The sequence below is a fragment of the Xyrauchen texanus genome, chromosome 31 (assembly GCF_025860055.1).
Source record: "Xyrauchen texanus isolate HMW12.3.18 chromosome 31, RBS_HiC_50CHRs, whole genome shotgun sequence".
Classification (NCBI taxonomy): Eukaryota; Metazoa; Chordata; class Actinopteri; order Cypriniformes; family Catostomidae; genus Xyrauchen; species Xyrauchen texanus.
This window is the reverse complement of record NC_068306.1, coordinates 13,387,377-13,414,939: the sequence shown is the minus strand read 5'-3', so window position 1 is coordinate 13,414,939 and position 27,563 is coordinate 13,387,377. Positions and strand designations below refer to the sequence as shown.

The window sequence follows — 27,563 nt, the reverse complement described above, 5'->3', positions numbered from 1 at the left end:
ACAAAGTTACGCATGTTCCTTATCGCTTTTCTCCATTGTATTTGGTTGCATTTAAGAAGCATGTGTATTTTTACCCATGTTCTATATTTTTTGAGACAAAAGAGAAATGCATGCCGTGATTTGTAGGTAATCATGAAGTAGACACAACGATCGGCAGAAGGATAAGTTGGCCAAGGATGTTCAGGTGCATGAAAAGGCTTAAACCATATTGTGGAGCGGAGGGGGGCGGGGCCGGGTCGGAATATCGCGCACCCGGTCCCCAATCGGCCTGATGAGGCGCGCGAGGGATAAAGGCGGCCGGTGACGATGGTTCGAGAGAGAGAGAATTACGGGCATGTCCGTCATGTGTGTTAATGTTTGTGCTTTTGGTTTAAGTTTCTCATTAAAATATTATTTATGTTGACAAGCCGGTTCTCGCCTCCTCCTTGCCCATCTTAACAGTGATACACATATATTGTGCTGTGGTAAACTACACAAATAGTGAAGTAAATCTCTGAATAAGCATGGCATGTACATTAAAGAGAGGCCCCAGAAGGGATGAGAGCTGCAGAAATCCAGGAATAATAATGTTTTTGCTCACTTCCAACATTGAAGGGTGAGTGCAGATTGACAATGTAACTACAAATAGGAATGGACAATCTTGCTCTCAGCTGGCATTAAGCTCTCTTGCTTCAATTTGCAACAGTGATTTCAGAGAGGTCGAATCAGATGTATGGAAATGCTTAATTATTTACCACAAAATCCATTACAGTTTAACCCATACGCAAGTTACAACTTAGATTAGTTGTGGTATAAATGGGCACTAAGCTACAATTGATGCCCACTAAACTTAACAAAATTTGAGCGTTGCACCATAAAACTTGAAATGCAGTGAAATGTAACTTTACGTGTAAACAAAATGTACGGAAGCTTTCGACAAGGAGCATCAGTTGGAATAAAAATGCAAACTGATTAAATTACATCAATGAGCTCATGTTTTGCTTGGCAGACTTCAGTCTAGAAGACATACTATATATGATGATGTTGATATTATGTTAAATTTATGCAAGAGAACATCATGTTAAAAACTGACTTCATAGCTGCTCTTCAGCATGACAATGATCTTAATGGAGCACATTTCTGTGCAAATCACCCAGTGACACTGACATGCACAGTTCAAAATATATGTTAAAATTTTTCAGTCTGTTCTTAATATTTATTTAATGCCCCTCAACCCTACCCAGGAGAAAAAATTGGACCTGAAAAAGGTTTTAACCAATTATGAATGATTTATTGTGTGCAATTTGCTGCACTTACTATAAAAGCCAGTTTTTGTATTTTTTTTTTTAAATGTATTTATTAGGGACCATGCACAATTTCAAACATAAATATTACAATTTGATGCATTGTACCAGAGTTAGCCACAGGCTAATTTACATCTGCAGTCCCCAGGTAGGGTACAAACAAACAAATAACACCCACCCCCCTCCCCATACAGAAAACACATTTTGTCAGCACAACATCAGTGTCAATGAGTACAGATTTGAGTGGTCTTCAGAAAAGTTTTCAGTTGTGATTTAAAACTCTTAATGGAACTGCAGCTCTTTATGTCATCTGTTATTGCGTTCCACTGTGTAGTGGCTTTAAAAGAAAAAGTAGATTTTTTAAAGGTTGAACAGCAAAAAGGTATGTTACAGTCAAAAATAGAAGCTATTCTGGTAGATTTTACAGAAATTGTAGGGCGATTACAAACAAAAACCAGTAAACATGCAGGGGACAGGCCGTGTAGAATCTTATACACTAGAGTCAAGTTTGAAAAGAGTCAAAACTCAAATTATGTTTCTCTAAGATCTTGCAATAGTGGTACCGAAATGGCTTTTTATCAAGGATTTTTATAGCTTGCTTATATGATAATTTTAGAGGTCTGATGGCAGATTCACTAGCCTGTCCACAACAGGTAATGCAGTATGAAATATGTGAAAAAATTAATGCATGCATAAATATTTTGGCTACATCCATAGGGAGGGACGATCTAACCTGTCTCAAGTTTGCCAAGTTATATTTTATAGTTTTTGTCATTTTCTTGATGTGCTTCTTGAAGTTAAGATTCGAATCTAAAATGATGCCAAGATATTTAAATTCAGTAACTATATCAATTGATTCATTTTTAATAAAGATGTCTGCAGTTTGAATCTGCCCCTTAGTTTTACAAAAGAACATACCTTTTGTCTTGCTAATATTCAAGGTAAGGCTAGATTGTTCAAGCCATTCAACAACACCTTGCATGGCATGAGTTAATTTCTCAGCTGTTAGCGGAGCATTTTTTGCATGTGTGTACAGAACACTGTCATCGGCATATAGTTGTATATCAACTCCGTGACAGTGTTGTGGAAGATCATTAATATAAAGACTAAAAAGTAAAGGACCTAACACAGATCCTTGAGGTACGCCCATTGTGTTTTTCATATAACTGGAGCGTGCATCTTTAATTCTAACACACTGCATCCTATTTGACAAGTATGATGCGAGCCATGCTAGTGTTTGTGCTGAAAATTTTAATTTAGAAAGCCTGAAAATAAGGACATCATGATTCACTGTATGAAAGGCTTTACGCAAGTCCTAGAATACAGCGGCAACAGCTCCTGTAATGTCATTAATGTCATTAATTATAACCCTAGTTGTGTAGTGATCTACATATTACTTAATGCATATTATTCACATGCAATTATTTACGTGCATTAATTAAGCAGCCATTTTATGATTCATTCATTTACTCATTTTAAAAATTCAGTTCTAAATTGTCTTGATAAAATTTAGCTAAACCTTTAAAAAGTTCAGATTTAATTTTTTAAGTGAGTGATATTTAGCTGTTTAATGCTTATCAGTGTACAAATGCAGTAGGGTCTAAAAGTCAGAGGCTACATTGAAAATTTGAGATTTGTATTATGTTATTATTATTATTATTACCATTTTATTTTATCCTCGAAATTTCAACCTAAATAAATAAGACTTGAGGATTAATTATTTATTTTAAGAAGTCACTCAAAAAGAGATCCTGGAATAAATTATGCTCATAAACCTTGTTAATTAATTTGTGTTTGTGTGTGTGTGTGTGTGTGTGTGTGTGTTGGCAGGTTTAAATGCTTTACGAGGACTTTTTTTTGGTTACAAACTGGTAATTACAAGGGTATTATGCTATAAATGTGGTTTATGAGGACATTTCTAGTGTCTCCACAATTCAAATCGCTTAAAATATATTTTATTGAAAATGTAAAAATGCAGAACTTTTTTGTGAGGGTTAGGTTTAGGGGATCGAATCTATAGTTCGTACAGTATAAAAATCATTATGTTTACGGAGAGTCCTCATAAGGATAGCTGCACCAACGAGTGTGTGTGTGTGTGTGTGTTTCACTATCAGACTGTCAGTGTAAAGATGACTCAAACCTCTATTTAGAACAATAACAGATGTGCTCTAGTTTTTTTTTTTTTTTTTTTCAGTGATCAGTTAATGGCTAGAAAGGAGAGAGTGGAAATAAAGGCTTACAGTTAATTTGAGAAATGGAACAGAGGAAATAAAATGGGGGGGAATGTGAGTGGGATTTGTGTCACATAGTGGTTCTGCATAGTACTGCCACTTACAACGGTCACCTGAGATTGGATAGACACAACAAATGACTCCATGACAAGGGTTTACAAGAACGATGTGTACAGGATCTATAGTAACAATGTGTTCCGGTACTCCCAAAGAAAGGATAATAACTGGCTGATAAAAAGGAGGTCCTGGAAGACAGACAAGTGTTTAAAATGCTGTTTTGTGGACTCTAGCTGTGAATAAAGGAAAGACTGACAATAGTAAAGGAGAGAGAATTGCACAAGATGTTTTGTGTTACCATAGTCGACAAGGAGGGAGACCAGATGGAAAGGTGCCCAGCAGGCAGCAAAGAGCAGCACCACGGTGGCCATCATTCTTACGGCATGTTTTTTTCTCCTGAGAATGAGAGCCACTGTTACAGGCATGCTAATAACAGCAGAGCAAGTACAGTTGCACAACACAGGCGATGTCAGTCAAACAATATTTTGTTTATAGCAGCCTACATTACCAAGATCACCTCATCTGTAAACAACCATCAAGCCATAATGTAGCGCTGCCAATGAAAGTGGCTGCTAAATGGACATCTCAAAAGCAGAGCATGACTCCCTGAATAAAATGGAAGAACAAAAGTGTGATCTCTTGTTTACTGGCAAAGCCATGTTCTCAAGATCTGATCACGTAGGTATTCATGTGACACACTTCAGTCTTTTTTGTCTAGCTATAACAAACAATGACACCATTAATGTTGTATGTTATCTTCTACGGTGAATTTATTTGGCAAGCATTGATAGTTTTCCTGGACATCATGTACTATACTCTCTTGAGTGGATTATTTATTTATTTTTATAAATGGAAATGTTGCACTGGTACATTGTACAAAATTTTGTCTTGAAAAAATTAGTCCAGAGAACATAGCATCCGGTTCGAAATCAATTTCAAAAACTAGTCTCATCCAATTATTACAGAGAATGTTTTTTAGTGAGGTGCAAATTGACCAACCACATTTAGTTTGTCATTAAAGCGATAGTTCACCCAAAAATTATATCCCAGGTGTATGACTTTCTTTCTTCATCAAAACACATTTGAAGAAAAATATAAAAATATCTCAGCTCAGTAGGTTCTTAAAATTCAAGTGGATGGTGATCAAACTTTTGAAGCTCTAAAAATCACAGACAGTCAGAATAAACGTCATAGATACGACTCATAGATACGTTAAATTAATGTCTTCTAAAGCGGCACTATCACGATTGGTACGTAAAAGGTATATATTTAAGTACTTTTTAACTATAAACTATCTGTTACGGTAAGCTTCACGAGAGCACTGAGTTCACATGGTCCTCGTATGACGTATTCGTGTTGCCATGTTATGGACGTAATCTTACGTTCTTCTCTCAGTTGAGACATCCAGGATAAGAACACAAATGCACCATTGTGAGTAAACAAACAGATACAAATACAGATCTAAACCAAAAACAAGCTTCTGTACAGCGTTCCTTCTACTCACTTGTAAGCTGCTGCTCTTCCGGGTGTGTTGCATGTGCGTCATTTACATCACATACACATACCGCTGCTGACCGGAAGCGATGATTTATGAGTTAAATTACTTAAATATTCATTTTGTTTATCACACCAAAAGGTATTGTGTCATTTTACAAGACATTAATTTAACTGCTGGAGTCGTATGGATGACGTTTATGCTGACTGTCTGTCATTTTTTGAGCTTCAAAAGTCTGATCACCATTCACTTGCATTTTAAGGACCAACTGAGCTGATATATTGTTCTATTTTTCTTTAAATGTGTTCTGCTGAAGAAAGAGAATCATGCACACCTGGGATATCATTAGCGTGAGTAAATGTGAGAGAATTTTCATTTTTGGGTGAACTAACCCTTTAAAAGAATAGTCCAGGTTCAATATAAGTTCAGTTCAGTCGACAGCATCTTTGGCATTATGTTGATAACCACAAAAATTCATTTAAAACTGTCCCTCCTTTTCTTTAAAAATAGCACAAATCTGGGTTAGAGTAAGGGTACTTAGAATGGAGGTGAATGGAGCAAATCCGTAAACCTTAAAATCCCACGGTTTCAAAAGTTGAGCCACAAGATATTTAGTGCGATAAAATCGCTTGCTAATCTTTTCTTTGTAAAGATATACCCAATTTTACAACTTTGTTACCATGACAATGTCATAAAGCACGTAATCCCGCAAAACAACAATGATTTAAACAACTTTACAACTCAAAAAACACAGGTTTTGACAGAAGAATAAATGTAAGTGCTTTTATTAAAGTTTTTGCTTCACATTTCCACATTTGAAACCCTCAATAAATTGGCCCCATTCACTTCCATTGCAAGTGCCTCACTGTAACCCACATTTTCATTTTATTTTCTTAAGAAGAGGAGAGACAAGTCGAAATACATTTTTGTAGAATTCAACATTATGCCACAAATGTTGTCGATTGATCTTAACTTGTATTGAACCAGGAATATTCCTTTAAGTGCCATTTAGGGGTGGGTAAATCTGAAACTGATGATACCAGACTAATAGACCAACAGATTTGAAATATCTTTCAGTGGTTTATTGGCAATATAGCAAATTTGGCAAATCCACTTTGCAGACTTTGTAAAGCTGTATTTGCAATGTACACACACCATTTGGGGTTCCTCAGCAGCCACACCCCAGAACCCTCTGGAGATCCTCCTGTCACTTTTTAAAAGAGCCTTAAATATCCTCTGTGGACTCAAAAAACATAAAAATGTATTTCAAAAGCCTCAAGGCCTTTGCCTTATGATTGGATCACTAAAGCAAGCATTGACAGTTAACTATGAGTAAATTTAGCAGAGAATTAAAAGTGTGTCTGGAGGATCTCCAGGTGTTCCACCGGTGTGGTAACTGGTGAACCCAAAATGGCGCTTTGAGTATCTTTGATTATTTTCAGTGAGGGCTGGGCAGTATAACAGTATATTGTACTGCGCAACAGTAGAAATATGTTAACCGGTAGAGATTCTGATATACCATTTATAAGGCAATGAATCTGTGGTGCGATTTTCTCTCACACTAAGAAGACCTATTTTGGAAAGTGTGTCTATTGAAAAGTGCCGCCATTTTTTGTTCAGTATATATCAGACGATCGGTGAACTGACTATGGGTGGTCTAAAAGTGAAACTAAGACTAGCACGCAATTTACCTGGTAATCTTGTTGATTTCAGATCCTGGGAGTGTTTTGAACATGACGTCATGCACTTTGTGTTTGCCCCAAAGCTCTCTGGTTATCTTCCAGTACAGGATGGCCATGATCACCAAGGGGGCCATGAAAACCAGAACCGACAGACAGGTAGTGTAGGCTCTCCTCTGCTGATGGCTTGGCCATACTTCTAAGCAACAGGTGTGGTAAACATCGAACAGGAAGTCATATTTGACCTAGATAGTTAAATGGTAAGGGAAAGAGGACGTTTATTCCTTGACTCAATCTTCATGCTCAAAGATAGCTTCTTTTTTGTCATTTCTGCTAGGATTAATAATGTGAAAAAACATGTTCTATAGAGCAGTGGTTCTTAACTGGTTTTGCTTTAGGACCTACATTTTACATTGGAAGTCATGTGGCAACCAAACACAATGTTTATTGTAGACAGGGTCGTATTGTCATAGTTCGATGAGGGGATGTCACGCAACCTGCCCATGTTGGCATCTACTTAATTTTCTTGAGCTAAGTGACAAATACATTTGCACAAAAAATAAAATAGAGTTTGATTAGATGCTTGTGACATTTGACGTAAATAACAAAAGAAATGGTGAGCGTTTTCTCCTCCCTTTTGAAATAATATTATTATTTAAAAATATAGAATTAATAAGCCTTTTATTTTGCTCATCCTATATGTATAATTATATGTTTAGTTGCATTTTATGATTTGAATAAAGCACTGATTTCCCCCTGTCTGTGACCCAATCAGAACAGACCTACGACCCACCAGTTGAAAGCTACTGCTATAGATGTAGTGCAGCGTAGAGGCACTTACTAAATAATATGAAGAATGAATGAAATCTTTGCAAAAATTCTTTTGCTTAAATCTTTACTTCACAAATTTAATAATGAAAGGCAATCAAGCTTCCGTTATTACATTGAAAACATAATGGACATTGTATTTGAAGTCCTGAATGGCTCCTTTTAGCACCACCAGCATCTAATTTTTATTTGTAATAGACTTAATGTGTCTAATATTGCTGGTGGTAACTACTGTGCATGAGCATTACTGAGTCAAAGAGTTAAGATTTGTTCTGCTCATTTTTAAACCATCGGCATTTCCTTTCTTCTTATTCCATGTCCTCTTTCTGTTCAATAATTAATAACCATTTCAAAAGGTTAATGAAAACCAGGGCATCCGTTTCCATTCTTATTTATACCCTACAGCTGATACTACAATTTGAAGTTGATATAGTCTGACTATTAATGTTTATGACCCAGTTCACTGTCTCCTTATCTTTAATTATTAATGAATTGAGTTGTGTGTGTTAAAATATATCCAACAGGAGCAAGCGCAAGTAATGTTCAAATAGTGGTCAGAATAATGGTGATGATAGGGATTGTTACTGCCAATCGCAGAGAGAACATGAATTTAAGGATACACATTTACCTCCACTTTCTGGACAAACCACATGGGAGCTGCGATTGCCAGGGCAACCAGCCACACAGCCACTGTAAAGCCAGGAAAGGTGTAACTCAGACACAATGATTTTTCTTTCAAAGAGTTCCAATTCTAATTTCTAGGCAAAACAAACATTTGCCATTCTTTACATAGCCTTAGACTTGTCTTCTCAAGATTGAAAAATGCTTCATAAACCTACTAGTCACTGATCTTTTATTGAAAATGTTTAGTTGCAGCTTAGTTGTATTCTAGACTATATTTGAGTGGGATTCAAAAGTCTGAGACACTAGTGAAAATACTTTTATTTTGCATTTTGCAAATTATGTCATGAACATAGCAATTTGAGTGAATGGCGTTTTGTTAATTGTAGCAAAAAGTTGATTTCAGCTTAATGAGTGATGATGTCAAATGTAAAAATGTGTAGCTGCTGTGGTTAGTAATATTTGTGGTAAGCTTTCATTTAAAGACTCTCCCTCTTTATTTCATCACTCACCGAGCGTCTTGAAGGCATGGCAAAGGAAGTAGCTGTTGCGGACATGCAAAGGATAAAGGATTCCCTGGAAACGCTCGACAGCAATACATGTCATGGTGAGCATGCTGGTTGCTATGGCTGTCACTTGAAGGAAAGGTATTAACTTGCACAGAAAATCCCCTACAAAAACAAATACAAAAAAAACAACACTGAGTAAGTGAAATAACTTGGTGATTTTAAATGTGTCAGTGAATGATTGAGAGTAACAGTGATTGAAAGAGTGTCTTAATGAGACACTTAAATGAGAGCTTAATTTTGTTTGGTATGTTTGGTAATGATAGTGACAACCTCATTCTGTATCCAATAGTATTCCAGTATTCCACACACAGAAAGAACAAGAACTTAGGGAATTACTTTTGAACGTAAACTCAGTTGTCACTCTCAAAACTTTGCAGTGTGTACGTGACCAGTGTGCGCATCAATGAGTCAGAAAATGAATCAGTAAGAGAACAAATGAATTAATTTTGTGTGAGAGTGAATGAGCAAGCCAATAAATGGAATTATTAACCGCTTGACCAATTTCCAGATGGACTAAGTGAACGGGGATGATGTCACAGGAGCAAAATTAGTGTCGTTAAGAACTATATGAAGTAATATGGAGGTGACTTTTAGAGCCATTTTTAACTAATACAAGAAAATCTGAAAATAAGTAGCAATTGTATAACAATATAAATGTACAAGACAATCAACAATCAGAGATTAACACATAGAGGTGGAGAAGAACCTTCTTTGATATCACAATGTTTCCCATTCCTAATAATAATTACTTTGTGAAAGATAAATCTTGACATGTGTTGCCATGCATTTTGTCATGAGAAGCAATGTTCTCACAGCAGTCCTGAGTCATTCTAAAGTCCAGTAATTCCTGTTTTCCACCTCACTGATCATATAAATATTTCCACTTTCATTATAGCATCATTCTACCCATTTCACATTGGACATGACTTTCTTTCAAAAGGACTGGTCATTATATGAAAGGGAATTGACTATTGTAACTGAATCTAAAACACAACATGACTTATGCTAATAGCGTGTGCATGGGGTAAATTGTTTCTAATAAACGTTATTGCAAACTATACCTGATTTGTCTAGTAATGAAATGGTGGCCACTGCCAGACATGCAGCTGATGTTATAGATTCTGCCTCATACATTTGCATACCCCCAACAATATTTGCAAGATGTTTTTCTTGGCCAAAAGCATCAGTACTTTCAGCAAATCAGTCTTGCTTAGTGCGGTTATTTGTTAACCAAAAGTGATTGCTTTTTATTATATACATTCAACTGGGAACATGTAAAGTATACCTCAAAAACTTTTCACAGAACATCAGACACATTGTTAAACCAATAATTTTATGATCAAACTTTACCATTCAAATGTTATTGCGGAAAACAATTATGATTAATTTTAAAGAAACACCTAAACATTATCTCTACAGCAACACAGGCAATGGCATTTTAACATTTATTTATTTCACATATATTGTTATTTAAACCTGTATTCTAGTAACCTGCTGCAACTAATAAGATTCCAAGAAAAAGTAATAGTCATGTAAAGTGTTCATTTACAATTAAACCATAGGTTCCACCAGGTACGAGAACTGTTTAAATCAATTGTGACCTTCCATTTCATCAAAAGCTACTTGATGATATTGAAGGTCACAAAAAAGCTACTCTAATTGAAGTGGATATGTTGTCCATGTGTAGCCTTACTGCCTTTATGCAACATGCCATTTGTCATTGTAAACAGACTAGGACTATTTGAATCATCCATTGTAGTGAGGAAGGAGAGGAGGAGGCAGAGAGAGAATTAATCGCTCATTGCACACTCTCACCCTAATCTCCTTTGTTGATCATAATTTAATTATTTATTTTTGCCAATTTATGTAATTTATGCATTTTGTATTATTATTATTATTATTATATTTTTGTTCTGAAGTAAATAGGAAAGTTGAAGATATATATTTCCTTTGTGATTTAATTATTATTTATTATTTATCAGAGATTATTTATCTCAGCATAAAGAACAACACAAAGTACTGAAAGCAGAAAGGAATGTTGCATATGTTTCACTATATAAATTGTAATATTGAATTAAAGTTTTTTATGGCTGCAATGGTAGGCCTAAAATATGTCTGAGCATGGCGACTCAATTTGTCCCCTTAGGGATCAAGATAGTCTATATCTTAAAGGAATATTCCGGGTTCCATACAAGTTAAGCTCAATCGACAGCATTTATGGCATAATACTGATTACCAAAAAAAATAAATGTTGTCTCTTCCCTTCTTTTCTTTAAAGAAAACAAATATCTTCATTCCAGTGATGCACTTACAATGGAAGTGATTGGGGCCAATTTTTGAATGTTAAAATCTCACTGTTTCAAACATATAGCCACAAGATATAAACAATGTGTGTAAACATGATTTTAGTGTGATAAAATCACTTACTAACCTTTTCTATGTAAAGTTATAGCCAATTTTACAACTTCGTTGCCATGAAAATGTAATGTCAACAAACCCTGAAACTACTGTAAAAACGACAATTTAAACAACTTTACAGCTAAAATAAAACATACGTTTAAACAGAAGAATTAATGCAAATACTTCTATAGAATTATAAGCTTCATATTTCTGTGTCTAAACCCTCCAAAAATTGGCCACATTCACTTTCATTGTAAGTGTCACACTTACATTTGCTTTTTTTTTTTTAAGAAAAGGATGGAAGAGTTGAAATCATTTTTCATTAAAGTGGCAGAGCCTTAAAGGGACAGTTTACCCCAAAATTCTCGCATCATTTACTTACCCTCATGCCATCTCATATGTGTGACTTTCTTTCTTCTGCAGAACACAAATAAAGATTTTTTAAAGAATATTTCAGCTCTATAGGTCTATACAATGCAAGTGAATGGGTGCCAAAAATAAAGGCATCATAAAACTTGTGTTTTAATCGATATCTTCAGAAGTGACATGATAGGTGTGGGTGAGAAACAGAGCAATATTTAAGTCATTGTTTGCTAGAAATTCTTCACCCTGCCCAGTAGGGGGCGATATGCACGAAGAATGTGAATCACCAAAAACACAAGAAGAAGAATGTGAAGGTGATCTGTTTCTCACCCACAGCTTTCAATTTTGAATTCATTGATTTAACCACTGGAGTCTTATGGATTACATTTATGCCAACTTTGTGATTTTTTTGAGCTTCAAAATGTTGGCACCCATTCACTTGCATTGTATGGACCAAAAGAGAAATTCTTATAAAAAACTTAATTTGAGTTCAGCAGGTGAAAGTAAGTCATACACATCTGGGATGGCATAAGGGTGAGTAAATTATGAGAGTATTTTCATTTTTGTGTGAACTACATATTATTTATTTTTTAGGTTAAAAAGAACAACAACTAAATTCTAGATTTTTGTGCTCAGATGGTGCTACTAAAGACAACAAGACTTTACTTCAGTAACACAGTAGGATTGTATTGCATTGTCATGTATAGCCTTTTCAGATATCCAATTTCAGTAATAAGCCTTTCAAAAAGTGTATTCACAAAACATGTGTTTCTTCCCAATCCTTCTTTCATTATGTGCCCATGTGTAGCAAAATCTTTCCTCTTCTTTTTATTATTTTTTATTATTTTTTTTGAGCTGTATAGTTTTGGTAATGCTCTGTCATTTTGAACATTGAATAGTAAATTCAAGAAAGCATATAATAAATGTAAAAAGTGACACAAAGAATGAGACATATGTATATAGACAGTTAAGAATTATCAACATTACAGAAACTATGAATGCTTGTAGATAATATCCTGTATGTTAAATGTCCAGCATAGTTTTTATTAAGGTGTCAGAGCAGATGAATGTGGCTAAAGTTCTCTAAACTTGTGAAAAAAATGAAGCCTGTTTATGCATATGCTGTATAAAATAATGCCTACCTGCCAACCAGTTAGTGAAGAAGTGTTGCAGCAGTGTTGCAGGAACACACGCAATGGAGATCAGGAGGTCACTGAGTGCCAGAGAGCAAATGAAGAAAGTGCTGGGAGACTGCAGAGCCTTTCTTCGACATAAGAGAACCAGCACCGCCCCATTGCCAACCACTGCAAGCCCAAAGATGAGCACATAGACCAGGCCAAACACTGGAAGCAGGGAGCTAGGGAGTCTGGGTACTACCACCAAAGGAGGGATGGAATATTCCTGGATGAACTGCCAGCGAGAGAGGTTAGAAGCCTCCAGCATGAGGTCCAGGAGTTGGGAGGTGAGGTTCATTTTGATGGTTTTCAAAGATCAAGATATTGGCTACTTGAGGATTGCAATGGTGGTCAACGTCCACTCCAGATACACCTGTTGAAACTTTGGTGGTTTAACAACTTAGCCACTATACAGAAGTGTCCACTTTCACATTACTTAAGTATGTCAGAATTCAATTGGAAATTATTCTGACATTACTTCAGAATAATTTCCAATTGAATTCCAACAAAAGCAGTAAAGTTTATATTTAACAGCTAACTATCTTAAATGGATGCTCTCTCCAATGGCAGTGTATGCTCTTGCTGGCTTACTCGAAGGTTATAAAATACAATTTCATGACTTTGATGGAGATACCCCTCATCCCACTAATTAAATTGATCCCTCAGATCATCTCACAGAGCCTTTTAAGTCTACATTTAAGACTAGTACAAATTGCGTTATTGATATTTTCCCCTTTAAAATTATGGCTTACATGCATTTGTCTTGGCTCTTCCTTGTTGTTCAGGGTTTGATAAGAAATGCTGCTTTCATGCTCTCAACTCTTATGGAAATGCTCAGAAAGCATTGATTTTACAAGCCCACTTCTTTATTGACTGGCTGCTACTCAGCTTGATAAAAATGTCTTCAATCAACGTTTTGTGATACCAGTGTGTGACGAGGAGGAGGGCGTGGCCTGACCATGTGCTGAATCAGCTGATCAGTGGGAGAGCGAGATAAAGGGGAGCCGGAGGAGCCAGTTCAAGAGAGAGAGATGCACGCGGCCACGCTGCATGCGTGTCTGTTTGTTTATGTTTTATGTTGTTTAAGTTCATTTTCATCATTAAACCTTTATGTTGACTGTCTAGCCGGTTCCCGCCTCCTCCTTGCCCATCCTTATACTGTTACACTGTGTAAAGATGGTGTCTGACTGTTCACGCTCAGCATAGCAGGAGAACGTCCTTCAGAAGTTGTACCAGCTAATGCAGCTGGCATGCTCCTTTGTCATCTTCATACTTCAGGACTCTATAATTGTTTTTCATTCTCCATAATTGGTTTGAGTGAAGTCTTAGTCTGACAATCATGCAATATGCTATAATATAGAGAAAAAAAGGGCTCCGTTAAGATGCTATGAATATTTTATATTTTCAATTATAATTTTAGAATGCAATTTTTATGTAATATTATCTTAAAACCTAATACAATACCCTGCATTTTTTCTTAAAGGTCTTTCATATGTTGGGCCTCTTTTCCCAATAATGATTGATCTTAGCGGTTAAGAACGTTTTCTACAAGCGATTTTACAAACGTTTTTTACACGCATTTCCCAAAACTGCAATTAACATGAATGTGCGGGGACTCGCTTTAAGTGCTACTTAAGAAAGTCGCTGTCCGTGTGACAGTTCTGAAATGTGACCATATAGTGCTGCTCGTCATTGCAACTTCATTATTTTTGTGCGTAACTTTAAAAACGTTTGTAATTTAGCTCGCTGGAAATATTTACAAATATTTTCTAACATGTACAACTTAATTCACCACATAATTGCATTTTGTTTGGCAATCATTTTGTGCAGAACGATATATTTATTTTACACAATCACCGCTTCATTCGTGAGATGTGTATTTTAATATATCGTTTTCAAAATTTGATCTGTCGGTCAATATGCAATTTCCAGGATCAGTGAAGACAGTGGAGGCCCTGCAACCCGATCTCATGAAAATTCATACATAGTTTATGAGTTGGCTATTTCATATGATCTTGCACGATTTTGTTTCCAGAAACTCTAGGACTTCATCACGTGCAAATTCCCAGATGTGTAATGTGGAATTAAGCACAAGTTCCGTGCATGAGGTGTTAAGGACATGTTTATTAATATTTTGCCCTTACCTAAACCTCTTATCTAAACTTAACCAATCAGTAGAGTGTGTAAACATGATAGGAATCTGTTGTGTGTGACAGAAGCAAGAAATTGTTGCGTATTAGATGGAAACAATATCCAGCACACCATTGGCTGTAGTGAAAGCCATAGGAATTCAAACGAGTGCAGTCGCACGATATCATACGAATTAGCCAAATTTAGAAAAGTCGAATTCTGGCGATTTCACTGTGAGAGTGTGTTGCTGTATGTGGTCCTGCTAAAGTCAAGCATTAATTGAATATAACAAGGTTCACCGTGTTATTGCGGGGAGCAAAATAAGGAGACGTGTGGAAGCTGCACTTTAGGGACATTCACCAAAAGGGAGATCTGCTCTTTACTCCCAAAAGTGATAACAGTATCAGCAATGCTACACAACAAGTGCGGTACTACACAACACGTGGCATGGGTGAGAGTGCCCTTAGGTGTCAGAGAGGAAGAGGAGACGAGGATGTGGAGCCACTGTACGGATGATTTTCATACACGGCATCAAGTTTTTTTCTTCGCTCACTGGTTACAATTTTTACAGTTCTCTAAACAATCATGCCAACACTTTGTTGTTACCAACTAGTCCACAAATAGCTTTATTTGTTTACTTGTTCATTTATCTGTTCATCAAATACTGACTAGCCATTTTATTATTATACTGGACATTTTATTATTATTAGCCTCGTCAGTTAAATAATAATAAAATAAAAAGTATGCCTATGTATACCGATATTAATTGAGCATAAAGTGTAGCTATCGGTATTTAAATTGTTTTAGGTGTAATTTCGAATTTGTCCTGCAGGTGTCTGCATAAGTCTATGTGTTGCTATGTTCTTAGCGCTGTACGATAACTCACGAGCACTCATTAACTTATCTTAAGTTACGATGCTTCTGGGAAACGGACCGCAAATCTAAGAAGAATCGTAAGATGGTTACAAAGGAAAGGAAAATTGGATTTACATCCCAATAAAAGCGTTACCATCATTTACTGTGTCTATTTCATGCAAACGTGTCATATAAGCAAATAAATACAGTGATTACTGTTTTAGTAATTAATGCATTGACTTTAAAAGACGCACTGTAATTCACACACGTTCATATATTTTCTTTACATCATAAAACAGTGTAACGCATTTAAGAGTTTGTAGAATATTTTACATGGAACTCGAAAGCACATCTCGTTTATTGACATCTTCGTTTCTGTTTTAATTCAACGTGAAATTAAATGTTACTAAATTAAATGTTACATACATAATAACGCAGCTTTCCTCCCTCCAGCAATGTAGTGGATAACGGAGAGGTTTGTAGGCTGTCCTAAATGTATCAAATGTTACGAACGGCAGGTAAGGTAAAGCAGATTTGACAGTAATACACTTTGTTAAATACCATTTCATCCTCAAATCTAAATAGACTAGCCTACTCGAAATAACCGTTCAAATGTACAACAGATACTAAAATAAACTAACAATCCACCGTTATTCTTCAACATACCATACAACACTAAATAATGACATATCTCTGCGTTGACCCTTTTGAAATAAAGCATTTTCGTGCCCTAACAAACATACAAGTAAGCGTACTTACTGTGATCTTATCAGTTGACCTGTTCTTTCTTGAAAGTTTCTCCGACGCGCTTGTAAACTTCTTCCTTTGCCCCACTGAACGAGTCTGAGACCCTTTGAAAAATGGCAGCAGCTCTTCAAAAGTGAACCAATAGCGCTCGAGTCTTACCTGGAGGAAACTCCTGTTTTTTGTTTCCATGCCTCCTGAATGACATTCTCAGCCGGCAGACGGTGTCTGACAAAGGCGTGGGCTGACCGCGATATTAGACATCTAATTTCATGTAAATGTCACGTCTTAGAGGGCATGAGGTTCCCAAAACTAATCAGGTGTCTTAAGCGCCAACAGTGACAGTAGTAATGACTGTGATGCTTCACCTGGTAATAAACTCGCGCGCGCGCGCGTCTGTTATATTTTTGCTCAATGAGGGTGTTATTTGACCACAGTTGTACACAATAAGACAGACTAAGGGGCCATTCATACTGAACGCAAACTTCCATCCAGTTTTCCTGACCAACCAATGAGCGGCGCCATGATTATTCTGAATCTGAACGTTAACGTTTGAATGCAATCTGCCTCAAGTCGGTATATCTGCAAGCCGGAGACCTCCAAATGGGGGCGTAATCTTCAAAAGAGGGCGGGTTTACTCCAAAAGGTGTTTGCCCCAACTCCAAAAGGGGGCGTCACATCCACTCACGGTTAAGGTTAGGGAAAGTGCTTGGTAAGGGGCTCCCAGTATCTTCGAAGGGAGCGTCAGCCCCTCTTTTGGAGCAATGCAACTATACCCTTCTCATCTGATTGCACAATAACTGTTTTCTGGTTCAGGCCGTCTCCAATTTAAAAATTGTGTCAATGAATGAAAACATGAAACCTAATGATAAATTATTCTCGAGCATTGAAAGAATGACAGAGTAAAACATATTAACACTTAAAGAGGTAATCGTCAATACTGCAAATAAAAAAAAACTGAGCTGCTTTGCCAACTTTTGTTGAATAACGAGATTGTTTGGTCGGAAGCGCTATTCTGATGAAGGCAAATGCTTTGCAGGGAAGTTGCATCTGATCGATGATCCGAATTCTTGAGCATGTCCGTGGGTAATGGGCGGGGCCGAATTCTTCTTCTTCTTGTTGTTAATGGCCGCTCACTCCTTAGGAGTATTACCGCCACATGGGTGATGCGTCTATTTTTTATTAATTTATTTTTAATTATACACAAACACAGACACTATATATATATACACACACGCACATAAACATACACACTATACACATATGCACATTTACATACATGAGGATGTAATGCTCCACCCACCCCAGAGGATCAGAACCCAGCTCCTCCAGCTTCCACACTGGGCTCCTCAACCTCCAGGTTGGGCAGAAGCACCACGATCCCACTTCATCGCTAACGAGAGGAACGTCTGCACCTTGTTTATTGACCACAGCGTGGTTTTGCACACAGCCATTTCTTTTAACAATTCGAAAGTTCCGTAAACAAATGATACTGTTATCGCTGTATCTAACTTTAAAACTACTGGGTTGATGTCCCTGTCGCAAATCCAGTGCCGCTGATAGTTACGATTCTCTCTGACAAATCAGTGATCTGAAGGGTTTTGACGTCACTTTTAGTATCGGCTCGGCTCGCTTGGATCCTCGACCGAGGTGATACTAAAAAAAAGTACCAGTTAAAAGGTACTATCCACAGTGGAAAACCTCCCAAAAGCAAGCAGAGTCGAGTTGTACCATGCAGTGGAAAAGCCCCATATTTCTGTTGTAAATTTTGGTTCAGGAATCTCTGTTTTCATTCCTTTATCATGTTGTGTCTTCTTGACAGTGTGTTCATATTCTCTGGATGCTGATGGTGTCACTGCTTCATTTGTGCTTTTTGGATCTAGATGTTCTTAAATTAAATCATGATGTTCTGACTTGCTTTTTTTGTATGTGATAGCTGTACTTTCCCCAGATGTTCTAACTTCTGGTGTTGAAACTCAAATTCTGTTGTACATTCAGTTGCAGAATGCTCCGTTGTCATGCCTACATCAGACTGTGTCATTGTAAAAGTATGTTCATATTCTCTGTAAGTTGTTTGTGTCACTGGTTCATCTTTACAGTACCTTCTGTTGCAAGATATTCTATCCTTAAATCATCAAGTTCTGATTTGCTTTCTTTATATGTGGTAGTTGTTCTCTCTTCAGGTGTTATATCCTCTGGTACTGAAAACTCGATTCCCATTGTAAATTCAGATTCGGGTTCCTTCAGCGTAACCATATGTTCATATACTCTGGATGCTGATGGTGGTTCATTTGTGCCATTTGGTTGAATGTATTCTGGCCTTAAATCTTCATGTTCTGACTTGCTTTCTTTGTATGTGTAATGTTTTCCACTAAGGAAGGGTCGGAAACAGCGTCAGCTTCAAGGGTAAGCTTTCTTTTAATGTATATCTTGACAGTTTCAACAAATGACATCACAATTCATTCTTGGCCTTGGTGTCGGGCTCTCTCTCGATGCTCTGTGGCTGCTGCTTTTTATCCGCTCTCCTCACGCTACTGCAATTAGACACAGGTGTTAGGCTTAATTTAGCTCAGGTGTAAGCGCCCTTACCGCTTTTCTCTCCCGGACGGGCGCTTGACCACGCCCCTGCTGCCACATACCCCCACCGCCCGACTCAGGCCGGGGCGTCATCCGGCCTGCCTACCACTCCCCCCATTTCTGGAGAGGAAGTCAGCGGCAGCCATCTGCACCCCCGGTCTGTGGACCACCTTGAACTTAAAAGGCTGGAGGGCCAGATACCAACGGGTGATCCGGGCGTTAGTATCTTTCATGCGGTGGAGCCACTGCAGTGGGGCATGATCCGAGCAGAGGGTGAAGGCCCGCCCCAGCAGGTAGTATCAGAGCGTGAGGACCGCCCACTTGATGGCCAAACACTCCTTCTCTACGGTGCTGTACTTGGTCTCCCTCAAGGAGAGCTTCCGGCTAATGTACAGCACCGGGCGCTCCTCCCTCTCCACCACCTGCGAGAGTACGGCCCCCAGCCCTGTGTCTGAAGCGTCCATCTGCAAAACAAAAGGGAGAGAGAAGTCAGGTGCATGCAAAAGCGGCCCCCCACAAAGTGCAGCTTTAATCTGTGTAAACGCCTGTTGGCACTGCTCCAACCATTGGACCGGATCTGGAGCCCCCTTTTTAGTGAGGTCAGTCAGCGGGCTGGTGACATCCGAATAATTAGGCACACACCTTCTGTAATAGCCAGCCAGCCCCAGGAACTGTCTCACCCCCTTTTTGGTCTTGGGTCTAGGGCAAGTCACAATCGGCGCGTTCTTGTCAATTTGGGGACGCACTTGGCCATGACCCAAGTGGAACCTCAGATACCGTACCTCCACACGCCCAACCGCGCACTTTTTCGGGTTTGCCGTGAGCCCCGCACGCCGCAGCGACCTCAGGACGGCCCTCAGATGTTGCATGTGCCGCTGCCAATCATTGCTATAAATGATGATACCATCTAGATAGGCAGCGGAGTAAGCAGTGTGCGGTCTGAGGATCCTATCCATGAGACACTGAAACGTGGCTGGTGCCCCGAACAAACCGAAAGGAAGCGTCACGAATTGGTGTAATCCAAACAGCGTGGTGAAGGTCGTTTTTTCACGGGATATTGGTGTCAAGGGGATCTGCCAATAACCCTTCGTTAGATCCAAGGTCGAATAAAACCAAGCAGTACCTAACCGATCGAGCAGTTCATCAACATGGGGCATTGGGTACGCGTCAAATTTAGACACCGCGTTGACTTTTCTATAATCCACAAAGAAACGTACAGACCCGTCGCTCTTGGGAACAAGGACGACCGGCCTGGACCAATCGCTGTGGGATTCTTCTATTACTCCCATCTCAAGCATCACGTCCAATTCTTCCCGAACTATTTTCTTTTTATGTTCGGGCAAGCGATAGGGGCGGCAACGTACCACCATGCCCGGCTTGGTCTCGATGTGGTGTTGTATGATGTTTGTGCGGCCCGGTAGAGGAGAAAACACGTCTGCAAATTCCTTTTGTAGTTCGGAAACCTCTGCGAGTTGGCGCGGTGAGAGGTGGTCTCCACAAGGAACCGGGGTGTTAGGATTGCAGGATTTGTTTACCTCCGGTCTGAGCCCTGCCCTCTCCGGAACTACCGTTGCCAACGTCACAGAGGCCGCCTCTTCTCTCCACAATTTCAGGAGGTTGAGGTGATATATTTGACGCGTGCCCCCTCTATCGGTACGTTTAACCTCATAATCGAGATCCCCGAATCGTCGTGTATTTATTTTATTTTATTTTTATTTATTAATTTATTTGACAGGGACAGTGTACATTAATTAGCATTACTGCAAATGCACCAGAATTAGCCAAAAGGCTATTTTTCATCCGTTGTCCCTGGACAGATCTTAATATTGTCTACCTTAAAAAGAAAAACAGCTTTAAAACATTACAAGGAAAATACAAAATTTAAAAATAATAAAACAATATAACTCGTTAAATCCTTTAAATTAATACAGTGTACAGTGTGACCTCAAAGGGTCCATGCCACTTGGCGAGCAATTTCGAGCTCGATGTTGGGAGTAATACAAGCACCTTATCTCCCGGTGCAAATTCCCATAGCTGAGCACCCCTTTCATACAGCCGGCGTTGGCGTTCTTGAGCCTGGAGCAAATTCTCCTGTGTTAATTGCCCCAGTGTGTGGAGTTTTGCTCGAAGGTCAAGAACGTATTGAATTTCATTTTTACTATTAGAAGGTCCCTCCTCCCAAGCTTCACGGATGACGTCGAGGACCCCGTGTGGGCGTCGCCCGTACAGCAGCTCAAATGGGGAAAACCCTGTGGAGGCTTGCGGAACCTATCATACTGCGAATAACAGGGGGTCCAGTAACTTATCCCAATTCCTAGCGTCTTCGTGCATGAATTTACGAATCATATTTTTGAGCGTTTTATTAAATCGTTCCACCAGTCCATCTGTCTGAGGATGGTACACGCTAGTGTGAATCGACTTAATTCCCAATAGTTTGTAAAGTTCACGAAGTGTTCGTGACATAAAAGTTGTGCCTTGGTCGGTGAGGATTTCTTTCGGAACCCCCACCCGGGAGATTATCTTGAAGAGTGCCCCGGCAACACTACGTGCTGAGATGTTGCTCAGAGGCACTGCTTCCGGATATCCTGGATAATCCACCAGGACTAACACAAAGCAATGTCCGCGTGCCGTCCGTTCTAATGGCCCAACGAGGTCCATTCCAATTCTCTCGAAGGGGACCTCAATCAATGGAAGGGGGCGCAAAGGCGCTTTTGGGGTGGCCGGGGGGGTGGCACACCACCTGCGGATGTCGCCGCCAATGCCCGGCCAATAGAAACGGGCTATTAGACGGAGAAGTGTCTTCCTTTCCCCTAGGTGACCGGCCATAGGATTATAGTGAGCCGCCGGGAAAATCATTTCCCGGCGGCTCCGTCGAATCAACAATTGTGTCACCTCCTCCTTTGTTTGAGCGTCCTGTGTCACTCTGTATAACCGATCTTTAATAACCGTAAAATATGGATATGAAATGGCGACGCCCGGCCGGAGTTGTTGACCATCGATTACTCTCACTTGGTCAAAAGCGTGCTTAAGGGTTTCATCCCGCGACTGCTCCAAGGGGAAGTCCCCCTCCGGGAATTCCCTGAGAGGAGGGGCGACAACCTCGCTAACAAATTCCCTCTAATACATTTCTAAAATTCGGCCAATCAGTACTCAATATTAGCGGATGGGTGAGGCGGGAACTAACCGCTGCCTCCACACTATGTTTTCCTCCCTGGAATTTGATCGCCAAAGTCACCATGGGATACTTGTGAACATCCCCATGCACACACCACACCCTCACCCATTTAGCTGAGCCCAAAGCCCCGGGTTGAACCAAGCGTTGGTGGATGGTGGTCTGGTTACAGCCTGTATCCAACAATGCTTGGTATGTAACACCCTGGATCCTTACCGGAATCCGGTACGCTCCAGCCCGATCGGGGGCAGCCTGCGGGACATCGGAGACCCACACCACCGTCCCCACCTCCGTCAGCGGACACTGATCCCAGAAGTGGTCCGGGTCTCCGCACATCCAGCAGGCCGGCCCAGGCGCCACGGCCGCCCCTGTGCTGGCGGGCGCCCCCACCTGAGGAGGAGAGCGGCTGAAGGACGGGGAATGGGTGGGCGGGTTCTCCCACGGCCGGGAAGTTGGTCTCGGGTATCCTCCACACCTGCGCGGGGCAGGAACGGGCCCTGGGAGAGAGCAGAGCAAGAGGGCACAGGGCAGAGGGAAAAAACAGGGGAAGACACAGGGGAAGGGGAGAGAGAGAGAGAGCTCATCCGCTCTCGGAATCGGCACCATGTGGTCCTCCGCAAGACGAACGGCTTCCTCCAGCGATGCCGGGCGGTGGCACTGGACCCACTCCGTCGTTCTCCTGGGCAAGCGCTGAACAAACTGCTCCAGTACCACCTGATCGACAAGTCCCTCGACGTCGCGGTCCCTCGCAAGCAGCCACCTCCGACAGGCATCACGGAGCCGCTGAGCGAACGCAAACGGGCGGTCGGACTTATCCAGTTTCATAGCCCGGAAGAGCTGGCGATTTTCTTCCGGACTCTGACCAACCCATTGCAGGATGGCTTTCCTCAAGTCTGTATAGGCCAGGAGGTTTGTTGCCGGCAGTTGTTGCGCCGCGAGTTGTGCTTCCCCGGACAAGAGAGGGACTAGGCGGGCTGCCCACTGGTCTTGTGGCCAACCCCAAATTTCCGCTGTACGTTCAAATAAATCAAGGAACGCCTCTGGATCATCTGCCGGCCCCATCTTCTGTAACGCGGGTGGGGGCAGTGTGGCGCAGGTGTCCGGGGTCGCGGCTGCAGCTGGAGCGGCCTCCTGGCTGAGGAGGCTCCGGATGGCGAGCCGGTCCTCTGCTTGAGCCCGCATGATCTCGAAGAACCAACGATCCTGGTCTTGCCGGAGCTCAAGCAGGGATTGTTGGTGGCTCTGATGGAGTGTAGCGAGGGACTGGAGGACTTCCGCCAGCTGGGAGGACTCTATGGGGCAACTCTTTTCCATAGCTTGGAAAAAAAACGTTCCTTCTTTTCCCGGGTTTCGGCACCATTGTAACGTTTTCCACTAAGGAAGGGTCGGAAACAGCGTCAGCTTCAAGGGTAAGCTTTCTTTTAATGTATATCTTGACAGTTTCAACAAATTACATCACAATTCATTCTTGGCCTTGGTGTCGGGCTCTCTCTCGATGCTCTGTGGCTGCTGCTTTTTATCCGCTCTCCTCACACTACTGCAATTAGACACAGGTGTTAGGCTTAATTTAGCTCAGGTGTAAGCGCCCTTACCGCTTTTCTCTCCCGGACGGGCGCTTGACCACGCCCCCGCTGCCACAGAATGTTGCAGCTGTTCCTTTACCAGATGTTGTATCTAATGATGTTGATAAATCAAGTTCTGTTGTACATTCGGATATAGGAAGCAATGTTGTCATTCCTGTCTCATGTACCTTCTTCCAGTGGTGGTTCTAACATTCGAGCACTCCATCCCCTGGTCGGATGGAATTTTGGTGCCACCAAAGACTGATCATGGTACCCTGCCTTTATATCATAAAGTGTCCTTTTGTCATTAAATTGCCATGTTGCTTGTAGCAAAACTTAGCTTTTCTGTCTCTTCTGCATCTTCTCTCTGTCTTTTCTTTATATCAGTTCATCCCTTTTCTTTGTCACGGATAAGTTCCATTTTTGACATTTATCTCATTAATTTAATAATACTTCTACTGGTCTGAAATATTTGGCCATCTTGATTTCTCCCTAAAGTTGTTTTCTTCTTACTTTCTCTATTTTCTGGAATCTGCCTCTCCAATTTTGTTGTACAGTCTGTTTCAGAGAGCTCTGTCTCTCTTGTAATTCCCATCTGTTGTTTTGTAAGTGTGACCTTTTCTTCTCGGACTCCTTTTGTATTTTGGCCTCTGTTTCTTGGTCTGCAGTTGCATGTTCTGACACAGAAGCACAGTAAATATTTCCACCCTCTTTTCTTTAAATTGCATATCTGTAATTTGTGTTATCTCAAGCTTTGATTCGTCATCTGTGATGGCAGTTGTTGAATTTATCTGTCATCACCTGGTTTAAGTTTGTCATCTGTTAGATTCTGTGTGTTGTGAGTTAAGGCAAGTCCAATGCCTAGTAATTCCAAATTTTTTTCCATATGAACGACGGCATCGTTGCTGGAATCGGACACTATTTTCAAGGTACATTCCATTAACTTGTTAATTTAAATCTCTGTTCCTTTGGGCTGTTGTGAATATCTTGTTGTCCTGTGAATGGGACAGATTGTTAAACCCTGTCTGTTCATCTTTCGATAAAACATGTGGCAGATGGGAAAGAACTCCTCAACATCTTGGCAAGCTCTGACACCTGTTTCCACAAACGTCCCTCAGCAGCATCTTTAATAGCATCTCCTCAAAAAACATCTGTGGTTTGAACTGTTTGACAGTCCAGTCCAGTGTGTTTTTTCATTAACCATTTATAAATATTTGTAATGCTTGAATTTTTTTTTTTTTTTTTATAGAAGTGGTCCCTTGTTTAGCTGAATGCATCTCCCCTCTTAGCAAGATCCCAATTATCTGTGAGGAAAATTTGAGAATACTGTGAGAAAGGCTGTATGTTAACAGGAAAAAATATGAGACAGCAGTACAAATAATACCTTATGCAAACACAATAAAAATTTAGCTTTCTCTATCTTGTTCTAACACATCCTCAGGGCTAAAGATGCAAGTGTAACTATTGACGTTTCTTTAAGGTTTGAAATGCTCAATCTCAAAAACTCTATGACCAAAACTCATTTTAATGTAAATTACTACTTTTTATTCAGACTTTTTATTTTTAGTCAGATTTTGCAGGCTACAAGCCTGTACAACACAATTAACTAATTTCTGTTCTATAATAGACATCTAAAATAGAGAATATTTAATTTTGGAATTATAAGGAAAGAGAAAACGTTATTGTAATAGAGGAAATGTAAGGCAAGTTAGCTTTTTTCTTTTGCTACATTTAGGTTTTGGAAAAGGTCAGAGCTTACCTGTGGTGGTATAATTGCACAGCACGCTAATCTGATTTCTGAGGGCGTAGTCAAGGATGTCCCAAGCTGGGACCCAGCATCTCTCCTCAGGTCCATAACCCTCCCAGTCAAACAGGTATTGGAACCCTCTGCCCCTCCACCTGACGTCGATCCGTCTCCTGACCATGTATGCCAGGGAGCCATAAACAAGGCGTGGAGGAGGTGGGACGGGTGTGGCAGGGTGTAATTCAGAATGCAAAACAGGTTTGATTTTGGAGACGTGGAAAATGGGTTGAATATGCTTAAGGTAAGGAGGTAGTTTGAGACAGACCACCACCGGACTAATGACCGTGGTGATGGGAAATGGCCTGATAAACTTGATGGGACCCAGCTTATGTGAGGGAACTCGGAGCAGGATCTCCTAAGAGGACAGCCAAACCTTCTGCCTGCACGTGTAAATTGGGGCCTTAGCACAGTAATGGTCCACCAACCGCTTAATCCGAGAGCCAGTCCGTATGAGGGCTTTTCTGGCAGCTTTCTGGGTGCATCGCAAGGACGGACAGAACTTGAACGTCGGGTTCTTGTGTGGGGAACAGAGGGGGCAGATAATCGAGGCTGCACCGGATGCGTGATAACCCTGTAGACTATGACTGCAAGGAGTTGTGGGCATACTCGACCCAGACTAAATGATCGCTCCAAGAAGATGGATTACAGGAGCCCACACAGCGCAGGGCCTTTTCCAACTCTTGATTCGCCCACTCAGCTTGCCCATTTTTATGGGGATGAAACCCAGTGGACAAATTCACCGTAGCCCCCAGCTGTTCTGCCCAAAAACGTGACACAAATTGGGGGCCTCTGTCAGAAACCACATCAACCGGGAGGCCATGGAATGCGGAAGATGTGGTTCCTCGCTGAAAATAATTTTGGGAGGGGAATAAAATGAGCCTCCTTCGAGAACACTACAGTCAAAACGACTGTGTTGCCATGGGAGGGGGGGGCAGTTACTGAAATCCATGGCTATGTGCGACCAGGGTCTCAAAGGGACAGGCAGCGGTTGAAGGAGCCCGGGTGGGGGTTCACAGGTCATCTTATTAGTCGCGCAAATGGGGCGAGCAGCTACGAATCGACATACGTCCTACGCTAATGATGGCCACCAGAATCGCTGTCTAATGAGTGTCTGAGTGCAAGTTGCCCCTGGATGCATGCATGGATCCATGGTAGTGAAAATCCATATTCCATGTGCTTACTATGGTCTTGTTAAAAATGACACAGTTAAAACAACAACAAAAACTATGTTTTGGTACTTTTTATAACGGCAAATGCAAAATGCATGAAAAAAATGTAAGATAAAAAAGAAATGCATTAATCCTTAAACAAATAGGCTACAATATTTATTTTAGTTTAAATAAGTATAACTGGTTTTGTTTGCCTTCAGAAATTCCAAGAGATTTCAATCAATAAGAACCAGATGAAAGGAGTCCTAACTCAGTCACAATGTCAGAATCATTTCGCCACTTAAATTAAGTGTTAACGTTTTACTTTTTATAGATGTTTTAGATAACCTCACTGTTGTTAATACCAAAAAATGTACATCTACATCCCACTCTAAATCAGTGCTGTACTGCAGAATGAACATTTCAGTGGGATAAAATATGCAATATTATTGCAGAATTTGTGACACACCAGAAGACATTTCCTGATTACTGATCATCATGATGACGGCTGCCTTGGTGTGGAGCTTTCCAGTTCAACTGTAAGCCTTCCTACTCACCACTGGAGTTTTCCTAATTTATTCTGGTGTGTTTACATTCCTCCACATGTGTGTGTGAGCGCAGCACTGAACCAGTATATATGAATCATATACCAGTTTAATGTGCAAGCACAACTAAAAAGTAAGACATTCATAGGGAATCATTCTTGAAAATCACAGTGTAAACACCTACAGAGTCCCATGAAAACATGTAATTATTTATACGAGATCATATGCACGTATCGTAACATATCATACGACTTGGCATGTATGAAATTATATGTTTTATACTAATTTTAGATTAATTCATGTAATACAAATGACTGATGTACTT

The 27,563-nt window shown here is 40.2% G+C and overlaps 1 protein-coding gene across 1 annotated transcript; it reads right to left on the bottom strand.

Annotated features, from left to right (window-relative positions):
• Positions 1-3,455: 3,455 nt before the first annotated feature.
• LOC127625152 (pyroglutamylated RF-amide peptide receptor-like) lies at positions 3,456-16,513 on the bottom strand. The gene is made up of 6 exons (XM_052100247.1): positions 16,446-16,513; positions 12,669-13,074; positions 8,707-8,865; positions 8,202-8,263; positions 6,758-6,990; positions 3,456-3,967 (listed from the first exon to the last, which is right to left on the bottom strand). Exons 2-6 carry the CDS (start codon positions 12,997-12,999, stop codon positions 3,694-3,696), a joined length of 1,059 nt encoding a protein of 352 aa, XP_051956207.1. The 5' UTR covers positions 13,000-13,074; positions 16,446-16,513; the 3' UTR covers positions 3,456-3,693.
• Between the last annotated feature and the right edge of the window lie 11,050 nt (positions 16,514-27,563).

Excerpts from the sequence above, each read along its gene's own strand:
- LOC127625152 (XM_052100247.1), bottom strand. The coding sequence starts at position 12,999 with ATGAACCTCACCTCCCAACTCCTGGACCTCATGCTGGAGGCTTCTAAC. Across the intron at positions 8,264-8,706 it reads CCATGCCTTCAAGACGCTCG|TGGCTGTGTGGCTGGTTGCC; the intron begins GTGAGTGATGAA and ends CTGGCTTTACAG. Across the intron at positions 3,968-6,757 it reads GAAATCAACAAGATTACCAG|GAGAAAAAAACATGCCGTAA; the intron begins GTAAATTGCGTG and ends TCTCATTCTCAG.